Source organism: Muntiacus reevesi, chromosome 8 (assembly GCF_963930625.1).
Source record: "Muntiacus reevesi chromosome 8, mMunRee1.1, whole genome shotgun sequence".
Classification (NCBI taxonomy): domain Eukaryota; kingdom Metazoa; phylum Chordata; class Mammalia; order Artiodactyla; family Cervidae; genus Muntiacus; species Muntiacus reevesi.
Window position 1 is genome coordinate 47,551,883 of NC_089256.1, and position 15,894 is coordinate 47,567,776.

The 15,894-nt window shown below is 44.4% G+C and overlaps 1 protein-coding gene across 12 annotated transcripts in view; it reads left to right on the forward strand.

Annotated features, from left to right (window-relative positions):
- The window catches only part of KALRN (kalirin RhoGEF kinase), a 678,650-nt gene that overhangs the window by 451,247 nt on the left and 211,509 nt on the right, over positions 1–15,894 (forward strand). For all 12 annotated transcript variants that reach the window (XM_065943374.1, XM_065943379.1, XM_065943376.1 and 9 more), the window contains exons 29-33: positions 5,190–5,301; positions 7,093–7,283; positions 7,713–7,814; positions 9,126–9,268; positions 12,270–12,372. In XM_065943374.1, coding sequence (XP_065799446.1) covers positions 5,190–5,301; positions 7,093–7,283; positions 7,713–7,814; positions 9,126–9,268; positions 12,270–12,372 — 651 coding nt within the window. The remainder of the gene's footprint in view (positions 1–5,189; positions 5,302–7,092; positions 7,284–7,712; positions 7,815–9,125; positions 9,269–12,269; positions 12,373–15,894) is intronic.

Here is a 15,894-nt window from a genome sequence, read left to right on the forward strand (position 1 = left end):
TTCTAATGAGATGGATGAAACTGGAAGCCCATTATACAGAGTGAAGTAAGCCAGGAAGGTAAACACCAATACAGTATACTAACACATATATATGGAATTTAAAAAGATGGTAACGATAACCCTATATGCAAAATAGAAAAAGAGACACAGATGTATAGAACAGACTTTTGGACTCTATGGGAGAAGGCAAGGGTGGGATGATCTGAGAGAATAGCATTGAAACATGTATATTATCAAGTGTGAAACAGATTGCCAGCCCAGGCTGGATGCATGAGACAAGTGCTCGGGGCTGGTGCACTGGGAAGACCCAGAGGGATGGGGTGGGAGGGAGGTGGGAGGCGGGATCAGGATGGGGAACACATGTAAATCCATGGCTGATTCATGTCAATGTATGGCAAAAACCACTACAATATTGTAAAGTAATTAGTCTCCAACTAATAAAAATAAATGGAAAAAAAAAAAAAAAGAAAGTACATACATAGACACAATGACACTCTGTATCTATAGGCTTCTATGTGTTGGGGGTTCTTCTGGAGTCAACCAGGAGATATGTTTTTTCTCCAAACCCTCTTCTTTAAGAGTCAAATCATCAAATTATATAAAATACTATATGATTTGGGCTGATTCGTCTCAGAGATGAGTACACTAACAGTCTAAGACATGACATTTCTCAAAGAAAGCCTGGGAAGTCACATCATAGACAGTTATATAACTGTCTCTATATCTACATTAACTCTTGATGTGTAAGGGTGGAGTTTTCCCTAAGTTTGACTATACTGCTGGTCTCTTCTCAGATGCAAAAAAGGATAGTGAGAAGCATGTCATAAGTAGTATAGTTCTAGAGAAACTCTGATGAAATTCAGTTCTATGAGATGCTTGCTGAACCTCACATTTCCTAGCTGCTTCAGTAAACCTGAAAACCAGTCTAGTTTCAAATCTAGATTCTAGTCATGTTGAAGTGCGCCCGCCTTTCCTGTCTGTGGTGTCCTACTGAGTTAGCACTTGTAGTTCTGTGATGAGAAGAGTGGTAGCAGCAGTGAGCCATGCCCCAACCTCTCTTCTCCCTTCTGGGTTAGGGCCAGGTCCTACATCATCCCTATTCTTCAGCCCCATCCTTCAAACCTTCACCTTCCTCAACTCCAGGACTTCACTTCCAGGCACGCCAGTCTCCCAACCCTGCAGAAAATGACTTAGAGAATCACCACAGGGCATCTATGCTTTTGGCCTTTTTTGAGGGTTAGTGTCATAAATAACTATGTGTAGACCATCACAGCTGTTTGGGTAGAACTTTGAAGATGCCATTCTGTTTTTGAAGTTTCTTATATAAAGACTCACAAAAATTCTCTTAAGATCTCAGAGTAGGGCATGGGTATTCTTTCCTGAAAAATTGGTATGCCAGTCAGTCAGTCAGTTCAGTTGCTCAGTCATGTCCAACTGTTTGCGACCCCATGGACCGCCAGGCCAGGCCTCCCTGTCCATCACCAACTCCCGGAGTTTACTCAAACTCATGTCCATTGAGTCGGTGATGCCATCCAACCATCTCTTCCTCAATCATCCCCTTCTCCTCCCTCCTTCAGTCTTTCCTAGCACCAGGGTTTTTTCCAATGAGTCAGCTCTTCACACCAGGTGGCCAAAGTATTGGAGCTTCAGCATCAGTCCTTCCCATGAACACCCAAGACTGATCTCCTTTAGGATGGACTGGTTGGATCTCCTTGCAGTCCAAGGGACTCTCAAGAGTCTTCTCCAACACCACAGTTCAGAAGCACCAATTCTTCAGTGCTCAGCTTTCTTTATAATCCAACTCTCACATCCAAACATGACTACTGGAAAAACCATAGCTTTGACTAGATGAACCTTCTTTGGCAAAGTAATGTCTCTGATCTTTAATCATAAGAACTTGAGGTCCTTCTTTGCCTTTGACTGTCAGATAGTGTCTAGTTTTATGGTTACTTACAGGAGTTTCTTCTTACCCCAAAGGTGGGCAACAATCTTATATCTTGGATTCTGACAAAACATTTGAGTAAGCATAATGAATGGGCAGTTGGATGGAGCAGGATTATAGATTTAAATGAAAAGTACTGTACTGTTGGGCTTCCCTGGTGGCTCAGTGGTAAAGAATCCACCTGTCAATGTACGAGACTCAGGTTTGATCCCTCGGTCGAGAAGATCCCCTGGAGGAAGAAATGACAACCCACTCCATTATTCTTGCCTGGGAAATCCCATGGACAGAGGCATCTGGCTACAGTCCATGGGGTCACAAAAGAGTCAGACACAACTTAGCAACTAAATAGCAACAATAACAATTGTATATAATTATCCTCTCCTTCCCCAGCCCACATAATGTATGAACCTTCTAAATGATTATTTTTATGCAAGAAGATTTTTTTTTTTTTTTTGTAGTTTTCAAATTTAAGTATTTCCAAAGCCTTTTCAGGAATTGGTGGGGTTGTGAATTTTTGAAAAATAAAATAAAACTGACTCACCCATTCACACTGCCAAGGTCTCCAGTCAATTAAGCCCCAGTTCTAAGAGAAATATAGGTTTTCACCCCTCCCTGTTAATCCCTAAGACTAAAGTTCCTAGGATGAATTTTGTGCCTTGGACAAGGGAAAGGTGTGGAGGATGGATAGGCTGCCCTATATTTTGCTTTAGGCAGATGGAAGGGTGGGCTCTGGGCTTTCACTCTGTGATTAGATGTTTTAGAAAGAGAGGACTATGCGGGTAACTGAGAAAGAAGACAGTAAAGTAGGGGGAATTTGTTGTAGAAATGTTTTAAAGTTATTTGGGGAAAAGAAGGCATAGTAAGATAATTTTGACCTCTTTCAAATGTGCTTCTAGCGAAATGCTTGCTGAATAAAAGAAAAATAGTTTGCTGAGCTTTTACTATAAATAAATAATATAGGATTTATTTTCTCATTAAAGTCAGCTTTATTCCAAGTAAATTGATATTTAGTTATCAGTATCCTCTGGAGTTCCTCCCTTTAGGTGTTGGATAAAAGTGAAAGTCAGAGTGTTCAATATTCTCTGTGTAAATCTTCTACAGCTGTCCTTTTCAGTCTAAATTAAATGTGGAGCTTTCTCCGTTTCATAAACTATAGCAGAGATCTGAGGAGAACTCATTGGTTTTGCTGGTTGGTTGGTGGACATGCCAAATTGCTTTGTGAGGTTAAAGTAATTGGTGTTTCTGTTACAAACTGTAGCATATTTCTTATTTCTCTCTTATGTTTCTGCCTAGAAAATCCTTTGATGATATGTGAGAACAGGTCGGGAGGGTTAAAATTAGGTAAGGGAAGAGAACTTAAGGTTGGCAGAAGTAAATGCAACTTTCTGAACAATGATGCTATTACACTGACTGGAACCAAAGACAGAGCTGAGAACTGATCTTGTCTACCTCCCAAGCATCTGCTCTAGGCAGTTTATCTCTTCTTTGGACACTCAGAGCTTCCTTCTTCATATGGGAATGTATCCAAGATAACACAACGACTTGGATTTTCGTATCAAATGATCACTAATCAGATATCTTGCTTTACTAATAATTTCAAAGATACAGATATCCAAGACAAAGATAAAACACAGAAGTCCAGGACCACCAAAAGCTCCAAGATATTTCTTACAACATCAGGATATGCTGTGATCTTGATTAGCATACATTTCTAAATAATGTATGTTGCATCCTATTATTTACCCTGAAGAGAGCCATTTCATCATTAAATGTAATCACTTTTTACTTAATTGTGTGACTTATTTGATACTTTCCAGGGAGCTACTGATTGTAGTTTTGTTTACCATAAGAAGTCATAGACAGGCCAGACAGATCCTACTAAAAGCACACCTTAAATAAGGAGTCTCCTGCTAGCAGGTACCATTAGTTTGTCAGGAGGTCTGTCATTGATGTGTTTATAAAGTTTGGTCTTATCAACTTATTTCTTTCCTAGAAGTACATCCCCACCCATCCACCCATTCCCTGCCTTCTCCCTCCCCAGAAAGAGAAAGTATGGTTTGTAGATCTATTGCTTAACTTCTTCCTTTCCAGTGTCAAAGTGAGCAAGACATGATAACCCTGATAGGAAAAGCAAAAGCCAGCATTCCTCTGGTTTGAGTGAAGTCATTTCGAGTGGTCTTTATGGTTACTAAGATAGTTGGAAATTATCTTTTCTCCATCAACCAGATATTATATATCTTTTATGGAAAAGGTAAAGACCTAGTCTCCAATGGAGAAGTTAAAGAGAGACCATGGTCCAGGAGGACAAGGGGAAGACAGGTTGGCATGGTGGGTGGAGTACTGGATTTGGATTCAAGAGACCTGGATTCAAGCCTCTACATGGCCTCCTCCAATGAGTTCTATAACCTGGGTAAAACCTGTGTCCCTCTTGAGCACAGTGTCCTCATTTGACAATCCAGGGACTAATCTATGATCCTATCTGTTGGCCCTGGGCCAACTTCTGATACATATAATCTAAAATCTTTTAGGACTCTGAAAAGCTATAAACTTATACTTTCCATAATCCCTGGTTGTTCCCAGTGTGAAAGAAGTCATTCAGATGGTAGAGGTGTGTCAATAAAAGTGGTGCTGGAAGTTGGCATGCAGTGATGTATGAGTGCTGTGTGTCCTCTTTATGATCGCATAGTACTGCACCTCTGTTTGTATGTTTTGCCAGGGTTATTCCCTGACCTCCAGGTTAGTCAAGTGACAGAGAATACCCTCATTGCTCACTTCTAGTGCCAGTCATTTGGGAGTTGGGTTGAGTTGGTTGGATTAGATTGAGCTGAGGAAGCTCAGTCTGGGAAAAACATGGTGGTTGAATTGTTTGGTGATAACCTCTCCACCCCAGAGGAGTCCCCAGAGGGGACTATTACAGACTATGAAGCTAGCTTCCCTGGTGGCTCAGAGAGTAAAGAATCCACGTGCAATGTGGGAGACCTGTGTTCAATTCCTGGGTTGGGAAGATCCCCTAGAGGAGGGCATGACAACCCACTCCAGTATTCTTGCCCAGAGAATCCCCATGGACAGAGGAGCCTGGTGGACTACAGTCCGTGGGATCATAAAGCATTGGACAGAGCTGAATGACTAAGCAAATAGCACATAATTCCTTGAGGAACTGGTATATACTTGCCTTGAGGGTTTAAGTAATGGGAGGCTGGGGAAGTTGGGGGAAACTGTTCTAATTGTGTCTGGACCTTTTTCACAGGAACTTTTAACTTGCTGTGAAGAAGGAAAAGGGGAGCTCAAGGATGGCCTGGAGGTGATGCTTAGTGTCCCAAAGAAAGCCAATGACGCCATGCACGTCAGCATGCTGGAAGGTAGCTGTGCATTTAACCTCCCAGGGGAGCCTCCTCCTTTCCTAAAACTGTGGAACTTGTGTCATGAGATGGAAGTGGTGTGAAGTCATGCAGAGGGCCAGGCTGGAAGAAAGTTGTTCCATAGGTCCTGGGGAAGTGTGAGAGGAGATCCACAGGGGCCAACTCAGCTATCACCTGCCTTCAGGTAGCCCCAGGCCTGTGTTGCATCAGATATGTGGACAACTTGCTGCCTGAGAGGCAGAGTAGGACAAGCCATCATCATCCTTACTGTAAAGGTGTGAAAACCCTGACCCATAGCAGTCCTGTTCATTTGCATCGCACGTGTCATCATAATAAGCAGAAATCCTGTACATACACACACACTGTCTTTAGCCTTGTCCTTCTCTCTTTTTTATTCTTCTAAAATATATATAACATAAAGTTTACCATATTAACCATTTTTAAGTGTACAGTTCAGTGGCATTAAGTACATTCATGTCAGTGTGCAACTCCCCTCACCCATTCATAGCAGATGAGTAAAGTCCAGCCAGATAAAACTGATGGAACTTTGTCAAAGCTCTTCAGTCCACTGGAACCATGTTCTAGAGACCCAGAAACCTGGCAGAGTGAGACAATAAAGCACTCCCAACACCACAAAACCCAGCAGATGAGGGCAGAGCAGCCATGGTCAAAACTATTAGATGAGTTAATATTCCATATCCCAACCTGGGCTGGCAAACAGGTGAGATAAGGGAGACAAGTTTTCTTTGTTGTACATAGTAACCCTGTGGGGGTATTCCTCTCTTCGGGACCATCCCTCCTACCACTTTTCCTTCCCTACCCCTTACCCCAACACTGCCAAAGACTTGGTCTGGTTTCAGTATATCTTAGCCACCCTTAACACAGGAAGCCCACTTCTTCATGCAGGGGAGCCATGGTTACCTTCTCCAGACTGAGCACTGGCTATCTGAATCTATTCCCGGTATCTCACTTTCTCCACCTCCTACTTTTCTGTTCACACCTGCTCCCCACACCCTCCCCTGCATGTCTCCCTCTCTAAGCACCTTCTCCTCCAGCCTGTCCCTGACCTGCATTCTGGATCCAGGTACTCCAGGTATGCTCTGTGGACCAGCAGCAGCAGCAGCACCTGAGCACTTGTTTAAAAGTGCAAATTCATAGGCTCCACCCCACTCCTACTAAATCCCAGTCTTGTAGGGATTGAAGAATGGGCAGATATATGTGTTTTCATAATCAATTCAGGTGATTCTTATACACAATAGCTTCAGAACCTCAGTCAAAATGGTACAAGTATAAGTTGTTGAAGGCTTGTGCACCGCATAGTACAGGAGGTATCAAAGGGAAGAGTCCTAGGAATGGAGCATAAGAAATGAAGAAATGAAGCGACAGCAAATGGAGTGGAGTTGAGGGCACTCAGGCAGGCAGTGTGTATCCTCAGCCCCATTCTGAGCTCCAGGTCAGTGACAGTGGGAGCTGTGGAGGGAGAAGGAGAGATGGCGTTTGCCCTCGCAGGCAGTCCTGGCTGGCAGTGGGCTGGGGGAGACTGCTCTGGAGCTCTGCAGGAGATTCCGCTGATATTGGTTTGGTAGAGGAGACCTGGGGCAGAAAAGGGGTCTGATCCCAGTGCCATAGACCTCTCCTCTTAGGTGTGCAGGAGCCACAGGAATCAGCCTGAGAGAAAAGTGCTGTGGGAGCTGAAGGATCACTGTCAGGAAGCCTGCCTCCAAGAGGGGACTGAAGCAAAACACCCACATGTGGTGGAGAAACTACACGGATGAAACGGGTGTTTTTCAGGGTTCGACGAGAACTTGGATGTGCAGGGGGAGCTGATTTTACAAGATGCCTTTCAAGTGTGGGACCCCAAGTCGCTGATCCGGAAGGGACGGGAGCGACACCTATTCCTCTTTGAGATCTCCTTGGTTTTCAGCAAGGAGATCAAAGACTCTTCAGGACACACGAAATATGTTTACAAGAACAAGCTACTGGTAGGTGGGGCAGGTGGGGTCAGACGAGACTCCCCATTTGCTAGCTCCCTTGGGCAGGAAGGGATCTTGAACACTCTGCTCGTCTCTCCCCTGGTGCCACACCAACACCATCCTGGACAAGTGAAAGGCATCCTAATTGGAAAGTGCCCCCTCAGCCCACTTCTGCATCTTAGAGTTCACCTTTCTTCTTCCTGTTGGCTTGGGCGCCTCCCTCTTCACCCTCCCTCCCTGCTACCTGCTCATCAGGCACGTGCCTGTAGGTCCTTTCCTTTCGTCCTGGGTAGAAGAACAGAACATCGGTCTGTTGAAGTTTGATTGACAGAGCCCCTCCCTCGGTCCTCTCTCTGTTGCCTCTCCCTTCCCACCCCAGCCCTAAGTCTCCCACCGCCCTCCCCTTCCCCGCCTCTCACAGGCATTTCCTGTCTACAGACCTCAGAGCTGGGTGTGACCGAACACGTAGAGGGCGATCCCTGCAAATTCGCCTTGTGGTCTGGGCGCACCCCATCCTCAGACAATAAAACAGTGCTGAAAGTAAGTATTGCTCTCTGCTGGGCACAAGACCAGGGTTGGGGGTAACCAAAGGGGGCTTAGAGGGATGTGGGCAGGATATGCCTAAAATCTGGGGTCTCTGGGCTTCCCTCAGGAGGGCAGCCTCATATGGGTGTTCAGACACAAATTCTACCATGAAAGTAGCCTGAAATCTCGAAGACTACTGGTCTGTAAGTCCAGGCACTTGTTGGAGCGTGGAGGGAAGAAGGCAAGGAATGGCCTTAGCGGGGCCCACTTAAATATGTTCTGTCCATATGGCCACTTCAAGTGGCAAGGATGACAACTGACCTTTGGCAAAAGTCACCTTGTTTAATGCTCCACATTCATTCAACATTTCTTTCCTGGACATCTTCCGCATATAAGGTATTCTGCTCTATGGAGGATGACTGTGTATGAGATATAGACCCTTACATTCTAGAAACTCTAGTGAATCATACGAGCCTGGGAACTCTGCCGATTGAGAGGGGTGTTAAGAAGGGTCCTTAAGGAGTCCCCTCAGCTCCCCAGAGTACCCATAACCGGGGAACTAAGTCAGCCCTTGTGGTCACACTAGTGAGGACAGATCCTGCACGTGGTGCACCTAGCAGTCGTATGCTTCTCAGGGAAGTGCCCATCACCAAGGAAGAAATGGGCCAGCCCTGACCAAGCTTCACACTTGTTCACTCTGAATTGTCAGCATAGCTGCTGCCTGACATGAGAAAGAAGTACCTGAACAGACTTCCATGAAGACAAATGGGATATTCATGGAGTGATAGCAGTGCCTTCAATTAACAGGTTAACTAGGCTAAAACCTGGGACTGACTCAATCAGTACAAGCCTATGTAGTCATATGGGTGTTGGACTTATATCCAGGTTAGATATAAGTATATTCAAGTTAGACCAGTATATCCAGGTCTACATATCCATTTGGTAAATGGCTGCTGCCTCCAAACACCCCCTTGTTGCCCCTCCTGTATTCTCCAGACCTCCCCAGAATCCAGTAACTGAAGGGTTAATCCTTGGTTCAGCAGGGGCAGATATCGCTGTTGGTCAGTGCCTCCAAAGTTATTAAATACTTTGAAAATGACCCTGTATAAGTTTGCATTGAGTCTTGAGGTCATAGCCCTGTTCAAGGAGTTGGAAAAGCATGTCTGTGGGATTGAAGTCACAAGTATAAAACCAGAGAAATAAACCCCTCCAACATTTGGTATCCTTGACCAATGATGGATTAAGCCTGCAAGAGAAGGGTTGAGAATTGTTTCAGTGGACTGAAGGGAAATGAGGTTCTTACTGTCTCTCCCTGTGGCACTCCAGGCCTCCAACATAGAAACCAAGCAGGAGTGGATCAAGAACATTCGAGAGGTGATTCAAGAAAGGATCATTCACCTGAAAGGAGCTTTGAAGGAGCCAATTCAGCTCCCCAAAACACCAGCCAAACAGAGGAACAATAGTAAGAGGTAACCAGGGTCTCTGCCCCCAGCACAGCTTCACAGGCTTCAGGGAGTGGGGGTGGGGTGAGCTTTTGTTTCTGTGGGGGTGGTGCACCCCTCTCTGTGACACCCCACTGAATTCTACCTAAGAGGAGTCACCTACTCTTTAAGCACCTTACCCATCACTGTCAGTTATACTCAGCAAAGCTTCAGTGAGCACCTGTCCTCTAAATAGACACTGTGCTGGGTGTCCCAGGAATATAAAAGGGAGTCTGTTCCCTCAAGAACCATCTGACAGCCATGTCTCACACATGGGATAATTAAACAAGAAGAGCCAGGACCACCGGTAGGGACAGGAAATGCTGCAGGCATCAAGGAGAGAGGACTTGTGATGGGCACTAGAGTGAAGTGTAATGGGGAAGGCTTGGGGAGGGAGGTGGCTAAGGGGAGGGCTCTCTGGACTGGCTAGACAGCCAAAGGACCATGATAGGCAGGGGTACGGTGTTACTGCAGCTCTTACTCTACACCCCCACCCCTGCCAAGTCCTCACCTTCTTTCATTTGAGGTAAGCATTGTGATTGGGCAGAAGATGACTGTTGTTTTTAATATCTTCTTCTCTCTGGGTCCTTCTGAATCCCAGTTTTCCCTATACCAGTGGGTGACTGCTTAAGTATTTCTTTCTCAAGTCTCCTTGTGACAGTCACTTATATGAGTCTTTGGAGGACACTTTAAAAGAAAGCATAGAAAAACTTCATCTCAGTTTTGGAAAACTCAAAAAAAAACTAAAAACAGAGTTCTGGAGGTTATGGATGTTGGTGATAACAGGCTGTCCTCTCCTCTCCTATTCATGAATGGAATAAATTCAGAAGATTTAGTTGACCCTTTGGTACCAGCCAGCATACACAGGCCAGGGAGCCACCAAGGGAGGTGGTAGTCAAAAGAAGGGTGTGGCTAAGGTAGAGAGAGATTCCCCCAGGGGCAGGAGCCCCAGGACATGCATGGCCAGGATAAGGCCCCTTCTAGGTGCTGAAAGAACAGTTATGACTATGATGGGGAGGGGTTATTTTGATTTCAGTTACCTCTGTCAGGGTAAGGGGCACAATTAGTTTAGTACTAGAGACAGATCCTTCTGTAGCAAGTCCTTACTTCAATAAAAAAGAGAGAATGAAAAACAGTAGTACGGAACTGAAGGTCCAGGACCTTGATGGGAAAGGATATTCAGGCGAGGTTGCCCAGGGTTACTCTGTGAAAGAGCCCCTTTCTCCTCTAGTAGGAGAATTTGAGCATTTCTAGAACATGGGATGGACATACCTTGGAAATGCCTCGTGCTTTTCTTTGGTTGTTGCCAGGTGATGAGAGAATGAGAAACCTTGGTGGACTCTGCAGAGAACAGCCAGGCATTGTGTTGTTTCACTAACTTGGCTCCCTGTATATGGGGACAGAGTTTACAGAGCGATGGGTTGGCTTGGGGAATACTACGTACCCTCCTGGCTAGGCTCCTCACCTCCCCCAGAACTAGCTTCATCTGGAGTGGACCAGAAGGTCCTGCAATGGGCCAGAATAGTAGGAAGCAGAAAGTACAGCCAGCTCGGAACTATCTACAAATGGTGGGGAGCAGTGTTCCAGATATCTAAAATAACAGATGATCTAAATGTCCTTTATTTTTGGTTTTGAAATGCATCATATTTTTTTTACAGCAGATTTTCCTTCCTACGAACGTGTGGCTTATATTATTAAAATAAGTTGGCATTTCCCAAGCCCACAAATGGTGGTGAGAGAACAGTTGACTTAGAATTATTCTGGGTGGGAGATACTTTTTATGATTAGCACTCTCTGTGTATGTACATATGTATGTATCACATGTATGCACACATGCACACACATGTCCATGTACTCCCACGCTCTAGATTGTAATTGTGTGAACTTTGATGAGACAGCTTCAATTAATGTTGCCCCTGGAGTAGCAGTGAGTTCCCATTTCCCCTAAGGCCATATTTTCCCAGGGGTATGACTTTCACATAGATCCCTGTAGGAAGTGCTGTCATTTCCTGTGCCGATTTATCCAACCCCTGGCCCACACCTCCAGTTTTTCCTGACTTGGACCCTTTAGCTTTCACCAGTTGCCAGATATCTAATCCCCCTTGGCCCAACCTTTCTGCTCAGTATAGGATTGGGACCCAGTTTTAAAGCAGGAGAGTTGAGGGAGCATGTGAATGAAAGAGCTGTATGGTCCAGGGGCCTAGGAGGGGGTCCAAAGGCCAGGAGTACACTCAGGAGACTGTCCTGTCAGACACTCAGGAGCACAGCTGGCTTCAGAGCTGCTGCAGAATCTGTGACTGTCCTCTTATCTTTGAGAAGATGCCTTGGCTTTCTATGTTAATAAGAAGTCATCATAAATAAGCATGCGATCAATAAGACACACCAAAATGAAGGCAATAAACTCTTCCTCCAGATGCAGCAGTTGAGGGTCCAACATAAGGACCTTCCCAAGGATCATCTCCCCTGGAGAAAATATCCCACCCAATTTTCTTTAGCAAGAGAAGCACAGGTCAAAATAATTCTTCTCAGTTCTGTTCTCTTTATAAGCCAGCTGTAAACCACCCCTATCCTGTTGCAGCATGCATAAAATCTATTTGAATGCCCTGAACCCTGGGATTGTTGCAGATGACCCAGACAGTTGGAGAGAAGCCTAGGTTCTAAGCAGGACTTGCTTCATCCTACTGCCTATTATAGACCCATTCCTAGTGAAAATAAATAGCTGCCCCCTCTGTACCATGGGCCAGAAGAGTTATAGAGAGTCATTTTGTGTTCAGTTATCAACATAGTGATTATGTATTTGCTAAGCGCAAGAAGTGACATCATTGAAATCACATGGGACTGCTTCCTTTAGTGGGATAATTTTAGATAAATCCCTGCTAAAAAGTGCTAAGGCTCTGCTCTGCCAGACCAGCTGGAAATCCTTGTGTGCTCTAAACCCACAGTTGTTCCCCCCACCCCCACCCCTGTTGTTTTTCTCTTCTTCCTGCAGGGATGGAGTGGAGGATGTTGACAGCCAGGGGGATGGGAGCAGCCAGCCAGACACCATCTCCATTGCCTCTAGGACCTCCCAGAACACAGTGGACAGTGACAAGGTAGGACAGTGTCCCAACCTTCCTTCCCCCAAGACTTCTTATTGGCTTAACCACTCCTGGAGAATTACCCATAGAGGAATTTCTCCCATGGTGGAGCCTGACCTCAGTAGACAGTGGTCTTTGTGATGGCCAAAGGGGAAAGAGCTGGAGGGCTGGAGGAGATATGTTACAGCGTGGAGATCTTGTCTGAGGGAACAGAAGATTGAGGGGGCCAGCCAGACCTCTCATGTCATGAAAGTTTATTAGTACTGGTGAGAGTGAAGAGCGAGTCTGGGTTTCCTCTCCTGAAATGCCCCAGTGGCACTTATTAGGCTGTGCTTTCTGGGAGGCTGGAACTCAGGAAGCTGAGGCTGAGATAGTTTCCAGAGACCTTAGTGGCTGTGACTGGCTCATCCCTAAGTTAGACCAAGACCAGTGACTTTGGAAATGGCCACAGAGATGCCTGGAAAGGGCCTCCTGTCCGAAGGTGCTCTTGTGAAAATGATGCCCTTCTCTGACCAGAGTACTAGGGCTCAGTTCCTGAGGGGCAGAGGACCAGGAAGTGATGTTTGAAGCAATATGGAGGATGTAGTTGTCTCAGGAGAAAACCTGGTCACTTGCTCTCTTACGTTTTGGAGCAAGTAAGTAAAAGGAACTCTGATGAGGAGCCAAAGAAAGAAGAATGTAGCAGAGACTCGGAGTGTTTGCTCAAGCCTCGGGAGGAGTTCAACAGTCTGAATGTGCATCAGGAGCAGGGGAAGGTTCTGTCTCTGACCCTTCTCTCATCTGTTTACCTCAAGGTCAAAAGAGTATGAGATGATCTTTTTCTGAATACTAGGGATTTTATTAATAAAGGTAGGGGTTTTCAAAGGCCAATTGACCCAAGTTTCTAGACTGAGTATTTTGGCCTTAATCTTCCAGCCTCAGGCAACATGCTATGTCCTGACTTCATTTTAGTTTTCTAAGTTAGGGGCCTTTTTTTTTTTTTTTTTTTTGAGATAATCTGCATTCATTAGGATTTTTCCAAAAATTTTTTTCTTCCTGGAAACTTCCTAAGATCATGGTGCAAAATCATGCTCTAGACTAGTGTTCAAGGACATGCAGGGTAATCAACTCTATTTGACATCCTGCTTTCATTTTTGACTATCAGAGTAGATGGAAAATTGGATTTTTCTACTTGTTAAATATACAAAGAAAATTATTTCTGTGCTTCCCTTTCTCTTCTGATTGTTTGTTTAGAAATATAACCTAGAGTATCCTATAAATGAAAGTATTTCTTTTTAAGTAGTCAGTGGGTGGTAAGTGAAGTTCATGTTTCCCATGTTAGTTCCGTGGTCGTGGTCCAGGGGATGCCTCCCTTCAGGCTGCTACTTTGCCTTCCCCGTGGACCTTAGACACCTCGGCCAGAGACAGTTGTCTTAGGAAGGCTCAACTCCAGCCTTTCCTTGTCTTCTAGCAGAATGATTGCAGTTAGAGTAGACCACTTCTGACAGCAGCCGTTTCTTTATTGATGAGGGACCCTGGTACTTACACATTATTCACAAGTGAGGAAACTGATGCCAGAAAATCTGAGTGACTCACCTAAGAAAATCCTAGCAGTGAGTAGAAAAGCAGAAACCAGAACCCAGGTCTCCCTGATTCACTGTCATGTTTTCCCCTCACTCTAAAAGTCAAAGCTTTGAGCTCCCAGTGCTAAGATGAACTCAGCTAGTGGGACCTTCTGCACATTCTACAAAAATTCAAGTCACATACTCGTGAAAAAGCACCCACCATGTGCCAAGCTCTGTGCTGGATACTGTAGAGACATGTGGGCTCTTTGTTGAGTGTGAATCCTTATTTGTGTAATTTTCGTTTCATGTATGTCTCTATAGCCAGACTCTTAAGCCCTGATGAGGGCAGGGGTTATGTCTGTCTGTTTCACGGCTGTCCCCTCAGCATGTAGCACACAGGGATGCTCAGGAAGTACTTGGGGAATAAACAGAGCAGGCAGGGCACTCTAGCACAAAGAAGAAGCTAAAACAGGTGGTCTGAAAGCAGCCAAACATACAAATAGTGTATTTATAAATATGCTAAAGAAACCTAGAAGTTTCCTTACTTCAAGCAAAAAGCTTTGGTCAGCTGGAGGACTTGTCAACTCCCGGTTACCTTCTCAGCCTTTGGGAAATATGAGCAGTAGGTTGGAAGATGGAGAGAGAGTCTGTGTTCCGACACAAAACCTGGAAAATCACTTAGAAAGAGTCAAATAAAGGGAGGGCCTGTCTGCGACCATGCACTGTGATTAGAATGTTCTTACTCTTCTAACACTAAGCAGTGAGATTGGGACAGCCATGTGTCCCCTTTACCTGCGCTGCCCTTCATCAGAGAAACAATTTATTGGTATCTTTGAATTCATAGATGTTATCAACAGTGTTAAATTTTCCCCCTAACTATACCACAAGACCTAGAAACTAGTCTTCATTGGTTTCCAAGGAGTCAGCTGAATAGACTCTGAAGAAGAGAAAGGGAAAATAGGTTAATTCAGGTAGGCTGAGTCATATTCAACAGGAGGGCAGGCATGGTGACTGTGGGGAAGGGATGAGGCAGAGATACCTCACAGAAATCAGGGTTATTTTAACGATGAGTTTCTAGAAAAGCCCCAGTCTTTTCCTTCTAATCCAGAGAAATGAGAATAGTAGAATTATGGGCTGGATAGATGGTAAACATAACCATCAAAGGGCCAGGACGGATGGCCTTCAAGAACTGTGGGGCCCTAAGACACCTCTGCAATCACTTTATGTGTCCTTTGTATGTTGGGTAGGGTGGAAGGAGTTTGGACGCACTTGGGTTCAAATTCCAGCTCTGACACTTGCCCTGTGTGTCACGTTGCATGAGTTATTGCACCTTAATCTCTCAATCTATAGAACAAAGATAATACCCATCTCACTGAGTCTTTGGGAAGGTTAAGTAAAATATATTTAGTTGTTACCTATTAGATACTCAGTAAAGGTTAACTTTTTATCTTTATTAGAAAGGAAATAGAAATCTAGATACTGTAAATAAGAGTAGTTGATTATTTAGCAGATTAAAGATCTTTGGAAGTTCTTGAATAGAGTTCTGCCCTCCAGGTCCATGGTTCATTAAATATCAAAAAGTTTTTTCAGTGTTAGAACTAAAGGGACATAGCTTCAGTTTGCTTGTCTATAAATAGAACAACTTTACTCCACTTTCCATTGCTAGGCCTTAGAATCTAAAATAAACCAAGAGCCAATGCTATCTAATGGATTATCTAATGGGTTATGATCCATTATTCTCAGGTATTTCATTTTAATCCTCAAATTGTATCACCTTTGGCCAGTGGTAATCCCTAAAGCTTTAGATATTTGAAGACAGTTGACTTGTCTTTCTATTAATCTTCTTTTTTAGAAGTTCTCAGTTTCTCCAGCTATTGTTTGTATTAATATATTTTCAGACCTTTCCATATCCTGGTTGCCTTCCTTGGATTTACTGTAGTATATAATGGTCTATATAAAATGGGGCCTCCAGAGTGACATATAGTACATTAGA